Below are 19,273 nucleotides of genomic sequence, written 5' to 3'. Positions count from 1 at the left end.
GTACAAAACCAATGGATTGTGCTTAATTAGCGCGAATCGTGATACCCTGGATGACGGCATTGGCTGACTCGCAAAGGACCCTGAAACACATGTCGTGGGGCCTCCAGCCTGCATACCATGTATCTTCCACCTGAACACCAACCACGCGTACGAACACGTTCATAACATAGCAAGACTCGCTATACAATCCGAAAACCATGGCAACCAAAGCATATGACGCGTCTAATCTGAAAGCATATGGCAGTGCTGCTGCTGGTCAGTAAGTGCCTTGTTGCCTGCCGCCTGTCAGCCTCCCCGCCCATACTAACACCACAACCCAGCGATGGTGTCCTCAGCGACGAGTCTGGTGGTGTAGTAGTAAAGCCCTGCACCCTTGCAGAGATCAACTTCTACGAGTCCCTCACCGATCACCCGGACCTCGCGCGTCACCTCCCCACCTTCATGGGCCAACTCTCCCTCTCAGCCGACCAAGCCGCCGCTACCGAGTCTGTCGAAAGCGGCACCATACAAACGGCCGACGGTACAATTGAGCGTTTGCATGGCAAGAAACTCGCTACAGATCTTCACATCGTGCTAGAGAATATTACACATGGGTTCAAGAAACCGAATGTTCTGGATCTGAAGCTTGGCGCGCAGCTGTGGGATGAGGCTGCGAAGCCGGAGAAAAGGGCGCGTCTAGATGCCGTAAGCAAGGAGACCACAAGCGGCAGTCTAGGGTTTAGGATAGCGGGTATGCGCACGTACAAGGGTAGTGATGTACCCGACATCCCCGAAGACTTGAAGAAGTATGTGGAAACGGACAAGGAAGGCGGATATTGGGTGTACAACAAGATGTATGGACGCAAATTCAGCGCTGAGAACGTGAGTGAAGGCTTCACAGACTACATCTTCCCTGGCGCAAAGTCAGAAGCAGAGCTCGATCGGGCGAGGGAGGTGCTTGCCTACTTTCTGGGGGAGGTCAAGGACATCCAAGAGGTTTTCGAAAGCAAAGAGAGCAGGATGTACAGCGCAAGCATACTACTGGTATATGAGGGTGACGTAGACGAGTACGCAAATACCAAGCAGAAGCTACGATCTGCACATCCGGAAGATGAGGATGAAGACGATGAAGAGACTCTGCCTAAATTGGCCGAAGTCAAGATGATTGACTTTGCGCACGCGACATGGACACCGGGGCAAGGGCCGGATGAGAATGCGCTGCAAGGTATGAGGAGCACGGCAAAGATATTGAAAGAGCTGTTGGACAAGGCGCAGCATGACTAGGGGCAGATGAATAGTTCATTTGGTGGGAGTGCAATGTATAGACGAAGTATATCTGTGAGTACAGCTTCGACGTTTTGGTCAATCGAACCATTGCCCGTCGACCTCTTGTTGTTTCAACGGTTTTGGTTTTTAAGCACACCACATAGAAAGCCAGCGCACTGTCGCCGAGGATGATGATTGAACACGTGGCACTTATACTATCATAATCCCTCTCCATGTAGAAGCAAATGTGGAACATGTGTCACAGACACGATCATTGATAGAGGCAATCAGATTCCCAGTAGTGTCTCTTCCCAATCACCCACTCCCTTCATCAACGAATCAAAGAACGCCGCATCTACACCCTGGAACGCCCAGTCATTCGTTCCTGCGGTCAGTCCAGGATAGTGTTGTGGCGTATTGAAGACTGTATCAGAGGACGTCAATCCAGACTGCAGGGTCTGAAAGTTCTGTGTGTTGGGCTGTGCTGCAAGGAGGTCGGATGATATATTATCGCTAATGTCCCGACCAAAGGTGGAAAAGACATTATTCTCGACAGCCATCAGGTTTGAGGACGACGGACCAACAAGCATGTCCGCACCAGGAGCCTGCTGACTAGGCCCTTCTTTCGTGATGCCTTTTGTACAAATCTTGATAATTCCAAAATATGGTATCGAGAGCTGAAACTGCTCGCCGCAGCCCTCCTCAAGCCGATCGACAGTGCTCTCACCAGTATGACTCGACCCACGTGCAGCGTCGCTTTCAATCTCGAGCAAGCTCCGAAGCTGCTCAGCACTTTTGCCTGTGAGGGGTTCGTTCGTCTGCGTCGAAACCACTTCCAATTTTTCGACAAGCTGCTCGACCATGGCGCGGTCGCCGGGTCGTTGATGTACTAGAAAACTATGATCTTTCCAGCGACAGCTGTCTATGTGCGCGATCAAAATCGTCATCCCGGCCATGAGCGCGAAGAAGTCCGCTGTGTGACATGACTGGGTCGAGATTGGTCGAAAATTTTGAAACGCGACAAATCTTGTAAGAACGTCTCTGGCCGCATTGATACAGGTTATCTTGGCGTACATATGAAAATCTGAATCCTTGCCGCAATGTAAGAGGAAAGGCAGGTGCAGAAGATGAAGCAAATTGTACTGGTAAAGCTGATCTCGGAGCCGTATTAGCTCCTCAAATGCTTCCTTCGTGCTGGGTTGCAGCCTAGTGAAACTTGGTGCAAGCCAGTATTTGTCAGGAAGGGATTTTGTCACGTTCTGGAGGTCGCGATCCAGTTTGCGGGTAGCCTCAATGTTTTGATGCGGATCTCCTCGGTTGCGGTCAACGATACCACGTGCGATGAGGGTATGTGCTCGATCGATTTTGCAGCTCAGGCTCTCTCCAGGGACAGGGACCTCCATGTTCGTAGTCTGGCCTCCATGGGGCAGACCGAGCATCAGGCTCAGATAGCTGTCCATATGAACAATTCGAAACCATAGGAATTTCGGACCCACCCTATGCTTATTCTCTAAGAAACTGATCGGTGGAGGGTTGGGTGTATCCAACCTCATCAACTGCGCAAATACCATGGCTCTTCTGAAAGCTATCCACGATCGCCGAAGGTTGCCGGCGTTGGATTGGAAGATGGCTTCGTATATTATACACTCCAGTCCTTCGATACAGCCTACTAGTTGATCGTTGGTGATGACCATGCGAACAGCCGTATCCACCATGCGCACGGCGAGAGCATTCGGGTCTCCAGATAGGCGATCGGCTCCGTTACACCGAAAGTACTGCAGCATGAGGGCTAGAATAAGCATATGCCTGGCCATAAGAACTGGGGGTGTAGTAGAGGCATCGGGGACCGTGGCCAATTCGTCGACAATGTCGAACGATTCGTGCTCTAAGAGGTTGCTGGATCCCGTGAGACATTTGTAGCTATACAAGGTCGCGCTGCGGTCCGATCTGCATAGGAGATCGAGGTCTCGCTGAGCAGGAAACGTTTGACGTAGGCCGATCGAGATGTTTTCACCGTCTTCTGCCTGCAGAAAGTTTTGTTCCGGTGTCAGTGCAGCAGAGCCGGGTGTCGGAAGTTGCACAAAGTCGATTGCTGCTGAGTCGTGTCTTAAGTCTTCAGATTGCGCAAGTAATGTTTCGGCTTTTCGCAGGCGCTCAAGGAGTTGTTCATAAGAGAGAGCAGGAGCTGGATAGGTCCTGTTGACCCCATCGCCTGAACGCAGCGATGTTAATGACGGGCTGCTATCGTCCTCCTGAAGAAGGACTTCATCCGGCTGGTCCTGGCGAACACATGGCGCGTTTCGACGACGACAAGCTACACATATTGTATCTGATGTTGCATCGAATGTGCATTTCACTTTCCGCTTTTTGCAGTCCCAACAGCTTGTCGTGCCCTTTCGAAGTTTGCGCCGCTTGCTGGGAGGCTCAAAGCTGCTCACGTCGGTGTCATTGACAGCCGGCCCCATGGCAACCAACGCTAGCCTGATTCGGTGGCAGGTACGATTCCTCCACTCAAGGAGAGTAATCCGAAGTCTGGCAGAAGCACGCTAGTGAGGGTGTGATGAATCTTGCGATGGAATCGAATGCGAAATTGTTGATACGAGACCAGTTTGACACCTAAGGTAGTACGGGGGACAGTGACCGAGCCACCTGCAGCTCGGCGGAAGAAGCCTCGGACTCCGAACATGTCGCTAAGAGGCCAGCGAGAATGGGAAATGTGCCTCTGGGTCTGGAGGCCTGATTTGTACGGCAACGGTCATTGGTTGCTGAAAGGCCAATCACACAGCAGCACAAGGTCTACCATGCAAACGAGTCAACGCAGACATGGGCGTATTCCTGGCTGTACGAAAAGGCCTCAGTGGCGTTCTGTGAATTGATCGACATCTAAACTCTATGAGACTAATCTTAGAAGGTTGTAAACATTACAAATAACACACAAGTGCAGGGGGACGCTACCTGCCCATGTAGCTAGGATGATGAACCTCCTTGAAACACAATCTATATTCCTCGATAGGCAACGAAGTACTAAACAAATGCCATCAACGTGTCCTTCGACTCTAGCAAGCCCCCGTGCTTAAAGATTACGCAGCTCCGGCCTGAACCTTCTCCATGTTGAGCTTCTTGAAGGGTGTAAGTGCGGCAGCTAGGACCGCTACACCCGCCAAAGCGATCGCAATAGCGAGTGCGACTTTTATTCCTGCCATGTATGCCACCACAATGCCCGGTATATCTTCAGTACTGAATGTCTGTCGAAGCTGAGTAGCCCCGGTTCCGATTACCGCCTGCGGATCCACGTTTGGTGCTGTGATCGCAAGTGTGGTAATAATGCGATTTACGAAGCCGGACTGGGCAGCGGTCAACGAGAATGCGCCGCCGATGGTTTGAAAAACTACAACACGTTAGTCCTTTCCATTGGTATATGTTTTTAGGGCGTACAAAAGACTGTTGCCGTCGCCGAGGACATGTCCTCTATCGTTGCGTTGGCCTGAGCTGTATTGATGGCCATCTGAAAGCCCAAGCCCACTGCGATACCATAAAGAGCCTGGTATCCTATCCATTTGCCTAGTCCAGTGCCGATGTCAAAAGTATACATCAGACCAGTAGCGATAGTCGCTAGGATAGCGCCTGCATTCATGAAAGGTGCAGCATAGCCCGTCTTCGATACAACACCGCCACTAATGATGCTGCCTATCACCATTGCGAGGACCAAAGGAAGGTTGAGTACACCCGAGTTGATTGCGCTTCGGTTGTCAACGCTCTGGAAGTAGATCGGCAGATAGTACAGTAGTACAAGATACGCCGACGAATAGAAGAAGATGAAAGCGGATGGCTGCCACAGGGTGCGCTCGCGGAGAAGACGGGGTGGAAGCATCGAGCGCTCGCCATTGGTGATCTCCCATACGATGAAGGTGACAAGAATGGCCACGAAGCCTACCTAACATACGGATATACAAAGTCAGTATATGTCTCAAATTCAGTTTGTACAGTAACAACTTACCAACAGGCCGATGACAAGACTGCTGCCCCAAGACTTCTTCTGGCCACCGTTCTCGAGTGCCAGGATGTACGCGACGATGCCACCCATGACAAGTGCGATGCCGAGAGGATCCATTTGCAAAAATTTCTCTTTCCAAGTCGCTTTGACGACGACGACTTGCGGTGGGGTCTTGTAGGTGAACAATATCAGGGCTCCAGAGGCTCCGCCGATAGGAAGGTTTATGTAAAAGCTATGCCATCATCAGCTGGTGAATAGAAAATCTATGGTAACGTGCCTCATACCACCATCGCCAGCTCACCGTGTCTGCAAAGACACCTCCCAAAAGTGGACCGACGACGCTAGATAGACCGTATACTGCACCAACAAGGCCCATAAGAGCTGGTCGTCGTTTTGGCTCGGCAGACAATGCAGCCATAGTGAACGCACCCGTTACTACAGCGGCAGAGCCGACACCAGCGATTGCGCGACCCACGACGAACGTTGTCGAGTTCTGAGCCACGGCACAGACCAAGCTTCCAATCTCGAAGACGAAGATGGCCCCGAGGAATGACCACTTGAGCGGAAAGTAACGGTAGAATTTACCAGATGCGGATTGGAAACCACCAAATGTCATGAAGTACGCGGAGCCATACTAGAGTAAGTTAGAACCATGGAATTCGAGTCCGTATTACTAGAGTATTAAACTCACCCAAGAGACCATGTTGAGGCCCTGGAATTCATCGGTGATCTTGGGAATAGCAGTGCCAATGATGGTCATGTCTAGAGCAGTAAGGAATACTGCACATAGTACAGCGATCAAGATGGGAACTAGCCGCATGCCACTAGGATACTCCTCTTGAATTTTGTTGGTTGCATCGTCGTGAGTAGATCTGACTTCCTCCATATCCTGCTTGTACTGCTGCTGTTCCTTCTCTTCCGCGAAAACATCCGGTGTGGTAACACCACTAGTACACTGCGTAGCTGTATCAGACGCAGCTGATGTTTTGGTTCTATGCGAGTCCATTGTATGTGTTTGTGGTAGTTGAGCTTGCGGAGTATAGTCAATATCTGTATTAGAAATGGAAAGGTGTCGTGGTAACAGCCGCCTGGAAGTTGATAAACAATGTATGCGAACTCCTCCTACATATACCATCCTATAGATGAAAGCATCCGTAATATCTGTGACCGACCCGAGGTCTTGGCACGCTCTTCCTCCGAGCGCTTCGGAGGATGGAGGTCAGTATTCTTCATTCCGCCGAGATGCGCCAAACAATCCCAATTTCGAATATGGGTTGTATTCGGAGAACGCGTCTTTGCACCGCGCAGAACAGCGGCCAATACCACGTGGTAAGACCAACATGCGACTGGTGGATGGAGGCGATTAGTCAGCACTCCATTGGGTCCGGAAGAGACACTTGTTCCACTTCGCACCACTCTCATTCCGATAGCCATGTCGCAATTCTCTCCATCAAAGGTGCTCCTCCCACTATACATTTACCCACAAGTTGGCGCATGGGATCCTCTTTACACAGCGTAGCTTCCCCCTGCTATTAACCTACTTCTCACTGATCTCTCTCAGCGTCGCCGCAAATCCGTGTGTTCGATTTGTCGTCATCATCAATCCAAATAGTGGGCCAGGTGCAGCACCGTGGTGGCCGAATGAGGACTATGTTCGGGAGATAGCACGGCTAAATGCATTGCCGAATGTTACAACCCTGGGCTATGTACGGGTAGCCTATTGCAGACGACCGGTTCAAGACGTTCTAGAGGACATCGAAACATACAGTAGAAGAGCCAAAGAGGATGACCATTTGAGGGTCGAAGGTATCTTCGTCGATGAGACGGTGAATTTGTACTCAGAAGAGGCTAAGAAGTACCTCGATGCTATCGATCGCAGAGCGCGAATTCTTATTGGTGTCGTCGAGAACAAAATGGCAAGTCTGAACATTTTCTCAAACAAGGCCGAGCAATCCGAGCTGATAACGCCCAAGATGATTCATAATCCTGGTACAGCAGTAAGCGCTGAGCTTGCAGCACCTGGGCCCGAGATTACGGTGGTTGTAGAAACATCCTACGAGGAATTTATGACCGAAGGATACCAGGAATGGCTTTCTACTTCGCCGTACAAGCGTGCTCGAACTGCGTACATAGTACATTCTGTTCCACAAGGAGAGGTGAAGGCTCTAACGATAGCGCTTTGCGAGCGAGCAGAGTATCTGTTTGTAACAAGTGCGTTCTGCGGCTTCTACGAGAGTTTCGCTGGAAGCTGGCATGACTTTGTCGCATCGCTAGCGGAGCGGCGAAAGTAAACACGTTGGACATCTTGGACATCTGTAGAGTTGTGGAGCAATAGTACTGAGAAATTGTAAGTGGAACAAAGCTCCACAAATCCTCTTGTCGTGAGTAGATGCCCTACGCTGTCGGAATGGTCTCACAACACGAATTCGACTGGTACCGCGATACCGGGGGCTTTTCGTAAATCTGGAGAATTTCAGGACCCCAGTCTTGGATGTGTTTTGTCAACACTGTGATACTCTACACTGGAGCGTGGTGTCTTGCTCCTGTAGGGCCTCCTCAATAGTAGCCCAGATCCTACATCGGTTCCAAAAGCCGTCAGGTACATCAAGTAGGCGGTCATCGCATCCACTTATCGAAAAGCGTTTCGTCGCAAGAAGCTTTGCAGCAACTTTCCAATCCCAGGATGCAGTCGGATCTAAAAGCGCTGCATTAGGATTAGATAGATGGTGCTCGATCCACTTCGTGTCTAGATCCCAAATATGCGGATGGAGACTTCCTTCCCGAAGACTATTCCGCCAGAACACAGAGTCGAGCGGAATCCGCAGAGCGAGTGCTTTCGATGTGCGATGTAGTGCGATGACGGATTGTGTTGGTAGATAGCTGCAGATAGCGTCCATCATTTCTGTAGGAAGACGCTCCAGTCTCTGGGGTTCACGTGTTGCTTTCAACACGTACTCTGGCTCATCTCTTCTACGTGGCGAGCTTTGCAATACCCTTTGAACAAAGGACGCAGTACCTTTCCCATCGATGGGGTCGGTATAAAATTTCTATATATCATCAGTGGTCCGCTTCAGAAACGTACTGTTGCACCTTACATCATATTTCCCACCCCACCAATCCAGTTTGCTCAAAGCTAACACGCTTCTAGCACCATATTCCGAAGAAGAGGAGCATAGATCGAAGATGTCGTTTGATGTCTCGTTTGGTTCGTCTGTGCAGCATTTCCGTTGGTTGAAGCGAGTACTCAGTAGTCGATACAATATCTTGAGAGTGGGTTCTAGTCCAACCTCCCTTCTTGTCGAATAACGATGCTCTATAACTCTACAACTCGTTACGATGCATCCTTCATGCAACGGAAACAATGTTCCATGGTCGCCTGTGTAAGAAAGAGCGTCGAACCAGATATCATCTTGTCCAGCGTCGTCGACAATCCGAAAGTAGCCCGAACCAGTCAAGCTGAAGGATGCAATTTCTGAGAGATAAATATCAGGCAGTTCGGAAACGTTGACCGGGCTTCTCGGAACTTTAGCTGAAGAAGAAAAAGGATGAGCGTGGCTTCTTCTTACATCGACCCCTCGCTGGCTACCATGTGTTCGGCCACGTCGGCCATGCTACCAAGTAGACGAAGGTTGTTCAACCACTGTGTTTTGTATTGAATTAATATTTCGCAACAGCTTCCTCGGGGGATGTTTTACCTGAAACCGGATGTCTTTGGGATCGATGTTGTATACATCGCCTTCGATATCGAACGGGCCGCCACATACGACGCAAAAGGTTCCTGCCTCCATGGCATGTCGAGCGTCGCTCTTCCAGACCTCTTCGACCTTCGAAGAATGTAGACCGCCCATGTTAGCACTGTGCGATCGGATTGTAGCAGGTGCGGATCTAGAGGGCGACCGAGGTTATTGATCCGCAAGATGATAACGCCCCGTTCCATTCACCTAATTTAGTCTGACAGGAGGCTACTTTCGCGTCCCGTTGAACGAATGCTGTCGAAGCAGATGTGAGACGCCAGATTGGATGTGTGGCACCGGATAGGTCCGTCGCGATGGATCGATGACGGTAGTCCATTCCGCCGTAACCTAAGGAGGTATAGCGCTTCTATAGCGCTCCCCACCACTTCCGAAGCGGGCTGAGATGGCTGACTAGTGGTATTCTTGTCCTACAAATAGAGGGATGTTTGTCATATGCGCATTTGTGATAACGTTCATTATTGGTTTGGTTTCGCAATCAAGAACGTTCATCTTTATCAACGATGGCGTGTGCACGGAGCCCGGAATTCCGACAAGCACATCCGAAGCGGCGGAACACCGCTTATTCTTGGAACAGAACATGGAAACCAACACTTATCATGCGACTTGTACGATTAGGCAGTCTCTATGAACTCGACTCATTCTTTGTACATCATATACTCGCGACCATAGTCTTCCTCCTCCACGGACAGGTCAGAAATATCGTCCATTACTAACTGAGTGCTATTCCTAATCAGTCCTGTTAACCAAGGATACATCTCTGGCGATCTTATCTCGTTCGCTTCTGCGTGGTGGAACTCAGACACGGACCTCTCGCCTGGCTCAAGCACATACTTGTGCCCAGCCCAACGTATGCGAGGCTTTCCAACGTATGGACGCCAACCATGGGATGTAGTCTTCATGAGTCCAGGGAACAACATCGCAACACACCACTGCAATTGTCTGCTATGAGCTTGATCTTTTTTTCTTTTTTTTTCTTTTTTAAAAAAAAGTTCTTATCTTCTGTTTCGAGCCACCTTATATGTCTTCCTCCAACCTTCCATCGCCCAGCACTCGAGGAAGCAATTCGCAATCGAGAGTGTGTGTGTATGAGGTCCGGTAACCTTCATGTCCCACCACCAGGATGACAGCCACAGAAGCTCAACGTGATTTAAGAATGCATAAAGCTACCCGAGGCCGAAGGACCAGCACAACTATCGCGTGGCGTTTTGATGACAACGCCCTCTTAGATCCATTTCTCGAAGCTGCACCGGTCACCAGGTGCACGCATTCCATGATATCTCTCGTGGTATCGTGTATCACTTCCTGCGGTCTTGTTCTGCACGCCCTGGCCATCTGTCGCTCTGCTGAAGTCATCCATCTCGTAGGAACCACCGGGCGCATCCCTCTTCTTTTCCGTTCCAACACGACCTCCTACCGGCGTTCCCTTGCGCTCCTCTCTACGTGGAAATAGATTTGCGTTGTACGTCTGTAGCCTGGTACCGCCAGGACTCGCGGTTCTATTGTGTCCTGGCAAAAACGATACGGGAGGCGGCTGAGTCAAATCTTCGGCTGAGCTGTTCAGGGAGTTATGTCTGAGTACGGAGCGAATATTTTCCTTCGAAACGATACGGGCTATATTGCGATCGGACTCATCGCGCACAAGTTGCTGAGGACGGAAACCGCTGACATAATCCCGAGTACTATTCTGTCGCACGGAACCCTCAGAGGGAACGGACGGAATAAGCTCGTCCATCGCCGGCCATGCGGTTGCTTTAGGCGGAGAAGTGCCTGGCCAAGGAAGAGGCTTAGGTATCCCCCTGAGATGGCTGTCCTTTACGCCAACACGAAGATCGCCAGAATACGGAGCTGGTTTGATGGGAACGGGTACCCTTGTAGCTGGCTTTGCAGGCTGAATGCGTTGCGATTTATCAGTAGCGCCTTCACGTACAGTGTGAAGCTTCGTCAACGAGATCTCGTCATCCCAACCGCTGCCTTCATAGCTGGGCACCCGAACATCTGCGTAAGCCCTGCTTCCTAACACCTGTGGTGTAGCCCGCTCTTCATGTTGGTACTGACGGGGTAATGGTTGCGGTGCGGCACCCATATGGCCCTTGGACGAGAACTCTGACACATCCGTATCATGGTGTGTTTGTCCGGTCTGGGGGTTGTGTGACAGGCTAGAAGAATCTAAGTGATGGGTTGAATTGAAGACGTTTTGCTTGGATGGCTTGTGCTCTGGATGGGGGCGTGGCCATGGTGTGACTGTGATCGTATCGGAAGGTTCCAATGAAGCAAGACTCATGCAACTCTCACCTAACGAGAGGTCTCGGGCGCTAGACGCACGGCGAATTGGACCTTCACCAGGGATATGGATTTGCCGTGTCACACCGTGCAACGGACTCTTCGGCTCTTCCTTTGACGCCGTTCTAGACATGCCACGAGACAGCGAGCGACGAATACTATCCGAGTATCTTTTGATCGGGCTTTCGTTACCGTCTCTGTTTCGTTTGCTGTGGTATTCGGTGGGAGAGCCCTTCTTTATAGGGCTCCGACTACCGTGCCGGTTCACCATCTGGGGCTGGAAACTCTTCACTTCACCATTGGTCTCCGCGGCCTTCCTACGGTCTGCTCGTGCTCGTTGCTCATTCAACCACTCCTCCATCTTGTGTTTGAACTTGGGTCGCTCAACCAAACCGCCGTACTGAGGATACACGTCGCGAAGCTCCTTCTCGGTGTCGTCGTAGTGCTTTCGTGTAAGCATGCCGGCCCCTTGAACACGCTTTTGAAATGTATCGCCATCATCGCGGATGACTTTCTTCGGTAAAGAAATGATGCGGTACGGAGTGGGCGATATCAGGCTTCCTTCAGGTACTATCACATTGCCCTTTGGGAATGCAAGACCAGATGGGCATCGTTCTTCGATGTAGAGTGCAAGGCGACCGTAGTGTCGTCGGCCTCTGATGCTGTAGGAAGTACGGACTGCGTCAATGATCGGTACGAAGACCGCTTCCCAGGCAATGCAGATGTTGCGAAGCTCAAAGTAGTCAAAGCCCCATGGGTTGCGTGATTTACCAACCTTGAATACCTGCAGCAGCCAAGCGAAGAGATGCTTCTCGTACGCCTGCACATTCCAGTTGCTCTTGTCGATCACACCATCAATACTTGATTCAGTTGTGTACTCCCCACTGTACTTGTTCGCACGTGGATCGTACCGGCGTATCCCTTCATCGAACTGTGTATAAAACCACAATAGGTCTGTGCGCGAGATGCCATCCTCCCGGTCTTCTCTAGCTATCGTTGTCGCACGAGGCATTGCATCCGGTCGCAACAGGAAGATCGAATCGCGGAACACAGCCCACGGCTCTAGAAATGCAGCAGTTGCGAGAAAGCGCTCTTCGAGGCTGTCGAGGCCGGATAGTTGCAACAACGACAGTGCTTGTTTGAGCTCCGGAGAGATATTTTCCCTATCGCCGCGTGCAAAGAAGTCGCGTACGTTTTTGATCCCTGAGTTGGATGGAGAGTGCGCCATCTCGACTTCGATTATGAGCGCGCCAATCACGGCTTTTGGTCGTGGTGATGGTCAATCTGTGTTGCTGCTGTTTGATAAGAAGTAATATCTCTAGCGCCGTTCTCTTGCCGAGAACAAGGTCTTTAGCCCTCTATTGCGCCTCAGTTAATGCGACTAGATGCGGAGTATACTCGAGTGACAATGGTATGAAATCTGGTGGCAGCCTCACCTTCACTGCGATCCGACAGCCCACCGTCGCTCCACTCAAACCACCACTGATACTGTGCTCAGTCCAGTGATTGGAGGATCACATACGGGATCCTTGCGCAACCAACAACTATTTCGTACTAGCAAGCCTCTTTCACGTGTAGGATCACTACAGCTCAAAACAAGTACGGGTATGGTCAATGCGCATAGAACAAACACTGTACTATCTTTCTACGACTCTGATTATATGCTTGCCTCTGTTTCCACTAGCTTAAAGTCTTTCACATCTTGCTTCACGCTTCTGTTCCTATGAATACCTCCTCAACCGTACGTATGACAACCAGGATGAGTCTCATATACCTCCCAATCTTCGCGGCAGCTGCCATGCAGGTCCTAGGGGTGGTTGTTCCTCAACAACCGCCTATCTTCTCAGGCCCATGCGCCGTCCTACCCCCGTCTAACAAGACTGAAAATCGAAGCTATGATGGGGTACAATCAGGCGCCTCATCTATCTGGGGTCACGAGGGCAGCGGCGGACCGAAGAAATGGACAGACCTCTACGTCAAGGGTCTCACCGTCATACCATATTGCTTTCCGTAAGTTTTCCTGCATGCTGACTGGCAGCCTGTCGTCCGAGACAGCCATTCCACCGAAACCCTATGAAAATTAGCATTGGTTCAAGATACCCTGCGTCATCAGTTTTCCTGCACTGACTGCATATGAGACACACACTGACTTTGCATGCCTAAATTTAGTACCGAAGAACATCGCAAAGCCAACATTGCGAAAGTGGAAGCAGCCACCGAACTTTGGATCACGGCGCTTGGTGGTAAGGCTTCGGAGGCTAGTGGTCATAAGATCATGTTCTCGGAATGGATTGATCCTCGGAAGAAACCCATGTACTGCATCGACGTGAACAGTCCATTCGATAGTAAGTGGAACATGGCTGTTCCATACAAAACAGTCGCCATCTGGAAGGATGATCGTGCGGGAAAACGCGCCGCATCATCTACTGTGGGAATGGGTGATTCTCCTGGGAAGCCATGGGATTTGGACATGTGGCTTGGCGAAGAGGCTAGCGTTCAGACCATAGCACATGAATTCGGCCATGTCATGGGTACGTAAACAGCCATCCAAAACTTGAAGGTCGTGAAGCTAAAACAGTGAAGGAATGATGCACGAGCAACAGTAAGTGTCTCTCTACGAACCGCACGTGAGACATATGCTGACTTCGTACACCCACAAATAGACGATCCGACCGCGATACATATGTACGCTACGACTGCATGAAGGTAGATTGCGACTGTTCAAGATGCATGGAGATATGCGCTAACTCCGTACTTCCACCTCTACAGCTCACAGATTACTCCATCGCTCTCGCACGTGCTCGCGAATCTGACCCTAGTGTGACGACTGCGGAGCTTTGTAATGACGTCAACATAGCTGCCAAATATGAATTTAGCGGTCGCTCTTTCACCAAATCCGTTCTCTATGGGAAATCCAAAGACGGATGGATGCTGAATCTCGATACGCCGTACGATGTCAACAGTAGGTATCTCCTAGCCAAAAGCTTATGTGAGTCATTTTCTGACCTCGTACATCGAATTTAAGGCATTATGCACTATAATAGCTACATCATGGGTAATGATAAGTGTCAGAGAGGCAATCAAGCTGAGTGCCCAGTAGCGGTGTACAGGGATAGCACGATCCATGACAAAGGGTTTGAGATGATTCTGTTGTGGTTCAAACCGAGTCAATGGGATGCTGCATGGGTTAAGTTGCAGTATGGGTGGTCGGGGTGCTGTGATAGCGCCGAGACAGAAAGTGTAGTGGGTGATGGTGAGGTTGGAAACGCTGAATTAGATGAGTTGCTTTGGCAGGCGCGAGAAGGGTATATCAAAGGACAGCTGTAGCTTGCATTGTCACCATTCATACTTGACTTCCTACACGGCTGATACGCGGACATACGGCATGTTGTGTAGTCCGGTGAGACAGGTGCCTGTTCGAACAGACTTAGGTATTATGAGAGTCATAAGACAATATAGGAGGAGCAGACATGGCATGAACCTTGAACGGCGCAAAAGATTATTGCCGAAAAGTTTGATACCCGACTATCATGATTCATTCTTATAATGGCAATCTGCGGAGCGATCATGGGCTCTAGGTCATGGATTTGAGCAGATCTGGAATGTCATTAGCAAACGCTCGTTCTCGGCTTCGAAGTGACGCAAATGATCTTTGCCTCATACACTATATTTCATCTACGCAGAAGATTCCAAATTATCGATTTCGTTGACTGAACCCGACCAATGAGCGATGAATCTGCTAGCGAGTTTGAGAGCGAACACCTCGCGTCCAAGGACTCATATTACTGACAAGAACCACAACATCGCGCACTGCTTCCACTAATCGGCAGAATGAGTCTCGGAAACACTCCCGCTCCGATGGCGGCTCTTACTATTGACGATACGAGTGCGCCCACTAGTACCGAAGACGGCAACCACGAGCAAAACGGTAAAGCTGAATCCACCACAGCTACCAATCTCGTCGACCTCACTAATGTCAGCATTCAAGCAATCATTGTCGCTGCTGGCTACCCAAAACATCTTACGTTCGATATTGGCGGTCGCAAGTTCAAAGTCTCACGCGACACGCTGAAGGCTGAGTCTGGCTGGTTCGAGCAGCAGCTCTCCGGCCGTTTCGGCCCGTGGGAGCCTGAGATGGATGGCTCATACTTCATGGACGCTGACCCTGATCTCTTTGAGCATCTTCTTCGTTTCATGCGTCGTCCTGAAGTCTTTCCTCTCTTCTACAGCAAGATGAACGGCTTTGACTATGACCTATACAATCGCCTGCAAGCAGAGGCGCTATACTTTCAGATGGACACACTACATGAGTGGATCAAAGATAAGGCATGCTGCATGTCTTAATCAAATTCGAATGGTATTAACGCATATCTAGAAATACCTCACCGCTATCAAAGTCAAAACATCGAACCCGACTGTCCGCAGCGTCGAAAGCATCGGTCTAGTACAGCCAGAGATTCTTCCCGTCCACAAAACCGAAGAGTGGCGTGTTATTCCGCGAACACGCAAAGTTTACCTTTGTCCTCGCCAGATTGCGGTTCATAGAGGCCACCCTGAACTTTGCGGTGCGGCATGTCATAGGAGGCAGGCGGAGAATACTGTGGAATACGAGGACGTGAATTTTCTGGAGGTAGTCAGCCTAGAAAAGGAAATCATCTTCGACGAAAAGGTCTGTAGAGATGACTGAGAATATCGGCGTTCCGGGAAGTGAAGGGACAGCGTTTCTATGTCACGCAGATGAGCTTACGGAGTGGACCCAATGGCTTGGTGGAAGTGGTATCTCGTGGAATTTGTGCTATGCGGTTAGTGTGCGATGATTCTCCCGTTCCATCACTTCCCCAAACCTGATCCGTGGACCTCAAGGCTTCTAATTGATATACGCTTTCATTGTAATGGGCCTAGCTGGAAAATACCTAGCGACAGAATCTACTCAGGCGAATAGCTCGCATACTTGAGATCATCTCAGAGCGTCAGAACTACGGTATTGAATCAACAATGCACCGAGATAATCTCTAGAGTGCTGCTTGTCTTCGACACCCGATGGACATGCATCGTCACTCGTTCTGTCCCGGTTGCTAAACCAGGGTAATCTCCAGGACAGAGCAGTCGAGCCGCCTCTTCTGCAAGAAGCCAATTGATGCGCGTACTGCACATCGGCATCTGCAGCTTCAATGCCAACTCAATCGCATCAAGAGACTGATTCTCCATCGCTCTTGCAATTGTTGTTTCTTATCCCGGTGGCTCCGTGTCCGTCACGTCAGCGTCTGTGCGTCTCAACCTCGTCGTCACTGTCCCCGCCTTTCTTGAGGTTCGACACATTGTCGCGAATCACAGTCCCGGAGGCACCCTTGATATGATGTTCTTCTTCTTCCACAGGGAACCTCGCTTATCGGCAGGATGCGTGTCGTACTTCAGAGCCTCGCACCGTACATATGGTTGTGCGTAGAAAGCCGGTCTGCTTAGATTTGTACATTTCCTCTGGGCGACAAGCTTTCCACTTGTACAACTTCGGATGATCCACCGTCTTGATCTCCTGGATGATAGGCACCAGTGTACGGACTGTGTATTTCTTACGAGACTAGGTCAACAAAGCCTATAGGCATCGGCTGTTGTAGCGGGGGACTGTGCTCCGCATACACAGCCTTTCGCGGGAAAGTCGAATTACGTGAATGTTGGCTCATGGAGTTGAACAGATCAGTATGTTCTATCCATACTCATACTCGATTGGAGTGGAGGTGGCATTGACGGGTCGGCGGCTGAGGACGGGTACGTGGAAGGGGCAGACATGGATCTATCGTGCCATTCTTCGTGTTCTTCTTCTGGCGACGAAAGCTCAAGCAACTTCTGTGGCGACCCAGCGGATAGCCCAAGCATGGTGAGCTTGTCTTGCAATATGCTGATAACAGCAGGGTTGCCACCACGAAAGGAAGCGAGCACTTGCGCTAGTGAGTGGATCAGATCTCTAGGACCAACGTTGAAATGAGACTCGTGGTTAAGCGAGGGCATGATCATCATAACGTCAGCAAGCGAGTTGGCTACGTCGAAGAGCTTGGACTCCTACAATTATGTCAGTGATGTCCTGTGCCACCCAGGGAGATGTTGCGTACCATGCCTGGACCATGCGCCTCGACGCTTTCTCGTGAGAGGCTACTTAGATTACTGAGAACGTTTTGGGCGACCTTAGCGGGGAAACGGAACGAAAATTCCTCATCCTGACTGGCGCGACTGCTCAAGTTCGTTACATTGAGAGCATGCTGCCACAGGAAGATACGCATCCACTGTTGAGTCATTGTGATATCTGCGCGCTGGAGCTCATTCTCAAGACTGCGAGGGTCTTCGTCACTGCTAAGTTGTTGCTGAGCTAATGCAAGAGCGTGGCGCGCAGCTGCAGGTTCAGCTGTTATGGTGACATCTAGGATATTGAACAGCCGACAAAGTTGGACGAACGCAGGTGTAACTGATCCATCATGTAAGTCTTCTAGCCTGGGAAGATTGGGAGCTCGCTTCAATGTCGTTGGCACATCGTGCTGCAAGGAGTGCGCTCGCTCTGTGATGAAGAGAAGCCAGTAGACCCTCAAAGCATACTGTATTTGCTCGGCGTTCATGAGCTCGTAATGTGTCGGTTTATGTAAGCCTATGATGTGTGCCTTGAAAATGGCCTCGCCGAGGAGGACCGTGGAAGCGTTCATTCGCCCAACGTTTGCTGAATAAACGTGTAGGAAGAAGCTACTTAGCAAGGAGAATATAGTCACATTCTCCAAGTGATCGGACTCGTTCCTTGCTTTCTTTGCTTCTGATTCGAACGTGCCGCTTGGAACGCGATAGTGGCCCTCGAGTGGACTGCCTGGCTCGGCATCTATAGAGAATTGGCTGACTATGGCAGCACATATCGCAGTGGCTAGTGCGTAGGCTTCCAAATCGTCGGGATGAGTCAAAAGCCGTGCAGTGAGTGCTTCGGCATCGACGACTGGCCATATGCCATATCCACGTGCTTGGTAGATGTCCAGGTAATGCGATAAGCAGGCAGTCGATATTCTGTGGGGCTCTTGGGGGATGGCGGACAGTGTTGGGCTCAAAATATCCGGCCAGGCTTTGGGGTCAACATCGGAATCGCTCATCAAGGGTATCGGGTCCAAATAAGGCAAATCGGTAGTCCTCGGACTTCCAGCATCAAAGCTCGTCTCGCTGTTGCTTCTTGACCCATCGTCATGGGTCCCCTTGCTGCGTTCTTGCAGTCTCCTAATGGCGGCTTCTGTAGTCCGACGTGGTCCTTTTGGTCCGCTTTTCCCATGCGTCTTCAAGTAGGTGCAGTCCCAGCTAGCAGCTTCGCATCTGGCACATGGCTGATTGCCATCACATCGCACTTTTCCTAGAAGAGAGGCAATGTCAGTTGTGTCACGATAGTTGACCTGCATCCAACACTTACTGACAGAACAAGGGTCACACGCTCGTCGCGTTCCTTTCCGTGGGGCCATGGCCATTCTGGGGCCAAGGTACTAGCCTCTTTGGATAGACGGTATTTACGAGACGCGGGATATCGTCATCTCGTCATGACACGGATGGGTCGGGTTTCACGCACCAGCAGAATGGTGGCGTTTGTGGAGAGTTTATCGGAAGTAGACGACAATCAAACGAAATACAGAAATATAAAGTCCATACAGAATGATGTCGTGGGAATGGATGCGGCTGATGCTGGGAACAAAAGGTGGAGATGCGGCTGCAGGTCGGTTGATCCTGCCTACTGGAGGTGCCGGCGCCGACCAATCATGGCTGAGTGCCGCCGCTGACCGCCGGCGGTCCCTGACGCCAGCTAGTCTGCCCGAAAAACTTCACGGCGCTAGAAGCTCCGTGGAAGAAAGCTGCTTCTATGGAAAGACCGGCTGTGCTCGGTATAGATAAGCGAACAGTTATATGATTCGATTACTGACATTCTAGAAGCTTACCGGGCGTGTCGTAGCGAACTTCTTTTCGGGCATGGTGTTGCACACGGGCCCTGGTG

The 19,273-nt window shown here is 50.6% G+C and overlaps 9 protein-coding genes across 9 annotated transcripts; 4 read left to right on the top strand and 5 right to left on the bottom strand.

Annotated features, from left to right (window-relative positions):
* Positions 1 to 197: 197 nt before the first annotated feature.
* Positions 198 to 1,263, top strand: AA0111_g6659 (hypothetical protein; the record flags this gene model as incomplete). Its single annotated transcript, XM_028652905.1, has 2 exons — positions 198 to 259; positions 321 to 1,263. The coding sequence occupies 2 exons, from the start codon at positions 198 to 200 to the stop codon at positions 1,261 to 1,263; spliced, it is 1,005 nt and encodes a 334-aa protein (XP_028505809.1).
* Positions 1,264 to 1,532: 269 nt separating this feature from the next.
* AA0111_g6658 (hypothetical protein) lies at positions 1,533 to 3,710 on the bottom strand (the record flags this gene model as incomplete). The annotated part of the gene is made up of 1 exon (XM_028652904.1): positions 1,533 to 3,710. One exon carries the CDS (start codon positions 3,708 to 3,710, stop codon positions 1,533 to 1,535), a length of 2,178 nt encoding a protein of 725 aa, XP_028505810.1.
* Positions 3,711 to 4,325: 615 nt separating this feature from the next.
* AA0111_g6657 (putative efflux pump) lies at positions 4,326 to 6,245 on the bottom strand (the record flags this gene model as incomplete). The annotated part of the gene is made up of 5 exons (XM_028652903.1): positions 4,326 to 4,633; positions 4,681 to 5,179; positions 5,243 to 5,471; positions 5,524 to 5,873; positions 5,931 to 6,245. 5 exons carry the CDS (start codon positions 6,243 to 6,245, stop codon positions 4,326 to 4,328), a joined length of 1,701 nt encoding a protein of 566 aa, XP_028505735.1.
* A 426-nt stretch (positions 6,246 to 6,671) lies between these two features.
* On the top strand, positions 6,672 to 7,530 carry AA0111_g6656 (hypothetical protein; the record flags this gene model as incomplete). Its single annotated transcript, XM_028652902.1, has 2 exons — positions 6,672 to 6,754; positions 6,801 to 7,530. The coding sequence occupies 2 exons, from the start codon at positions 6,672 to 6,674 to the stop codon at positions 7,528 to 7,530; spliced, it is 813 nt and encodes a 270-aa protein (XP_028505736.1).
* A 1,271-nt stretch (positions 7,531 to 8,801) lies between these two features.
* AA0111_g6655 (hypothetical protein) lies at positions 8,802 to 9,087 on the bottom strand (the record flags this gene model as incomplete). The annotated part of the gene is made up of 2 exons (XM_028652901.1): positions 8,802 to 8,879; positions 8,935 to 9,087. The coding sequence occupies 2 exons, from the start codon at positions 9,085 to 9,087 to the stop codon at positions 8,802 to 8,804; spliced, it is 231 nt and encodes a 76-aa protein (XP_028505733.1).
* A 1,129-nt stretch (positions 9,088 to 10,216) lies between these two features.
* Positions 10,217 to 12,502, bottom strand: AA0111_g6654 (hypothetical protein; the record flags this gene model as incomplete). Its single annotated transcript, XM_028652900.1, has 1 exon — positions 10,217 to 12,502. One exon carries the CDS (start codon positions 12,500 to 12,502, stop codon positions 10,217 to 10,219), a length of 2,286 nt encoding a protein of 761 aa, XP_028505734.1.
* A 531-nt stretch (positions 12,503 to 13,033) lies between these two features.
* Positions 13,034 to 13,813, top strand: AA0111_g6653 (hypothetical protein; the record flags this gene model as incomplete). Its single annotated transcript, XM_028652899.1, has 2 exons — positions 13,034 to 13,284; positions 13,444 to 13,813. 2 exons carry the CDS (start codon positions 13,034 to 13,036, stop codon positions 13,811 to 13,813), a joined length of 621 nt encoding a protein of 206 aa, XP_028505739.1.
* Positions 13,814 to 15,105: 1,292 nt separating this feature from the next.
* AA0111_g6652 (hypothetical protein) lies at positions 15,106 to 15,618 on the top strand (the record flags this gene model as incomplete). Its single annotated transcript, XM_028652898.1, has 1 exon — positions 15,106 to 15,618. One exon carries the CDS (start codon positions 15,106 to 15,108, stop codon positions 15,616 to 15,618), a length of 513 nt encoding a protein of 170 aa, XP_028505740.1.
* A 1,350-nt stretch (positions 15,619 to 16,968) lies between these two features.
* AA0111_g6651 (hypothetical protein) lies at positions 16,969 to 18,755 on the bottom strand (the record flags this gene model as incomplete). The annotated part of the gene is made up of 3 exons (XM_028652897.1): positions 16,969 to 17,331; positions 17,382 to 18,643; positions 18,701 to 18,755. The coding sequence occupies 3 exons, from the start codon at positions 18,753 to 18,755 to the stop codon at positions 16,969 to 16,971; spliced, it is 1,680 nt and encodes a 559-aa protein (XP_028505737.1).
* Between the last annotated feature and the right edge of the window lie 518 nt (positions 18,756 to 19,273).

The sequence above is a fragment of the Alternaria arborescens genome (assembly GCF_004154835.1).
Source record: "Alternaria arborescens strain FERA 675 chromosome Unknown contig_14, whole genome shotgun sequence".
NCBI classification, from domain to species: domain Eukaryota; kingdom Fungi; phylum Ascomycota; class Dothideomycetes; order Pleosporales; family Pleosporaceae; genus Alternaria; species Alternaria arborescens.
The sequence above is the reverse complement of the archived record's forward strand: the minus strand, read 5'-3'. Positions and strand labels throughout refer to the sequence as shown.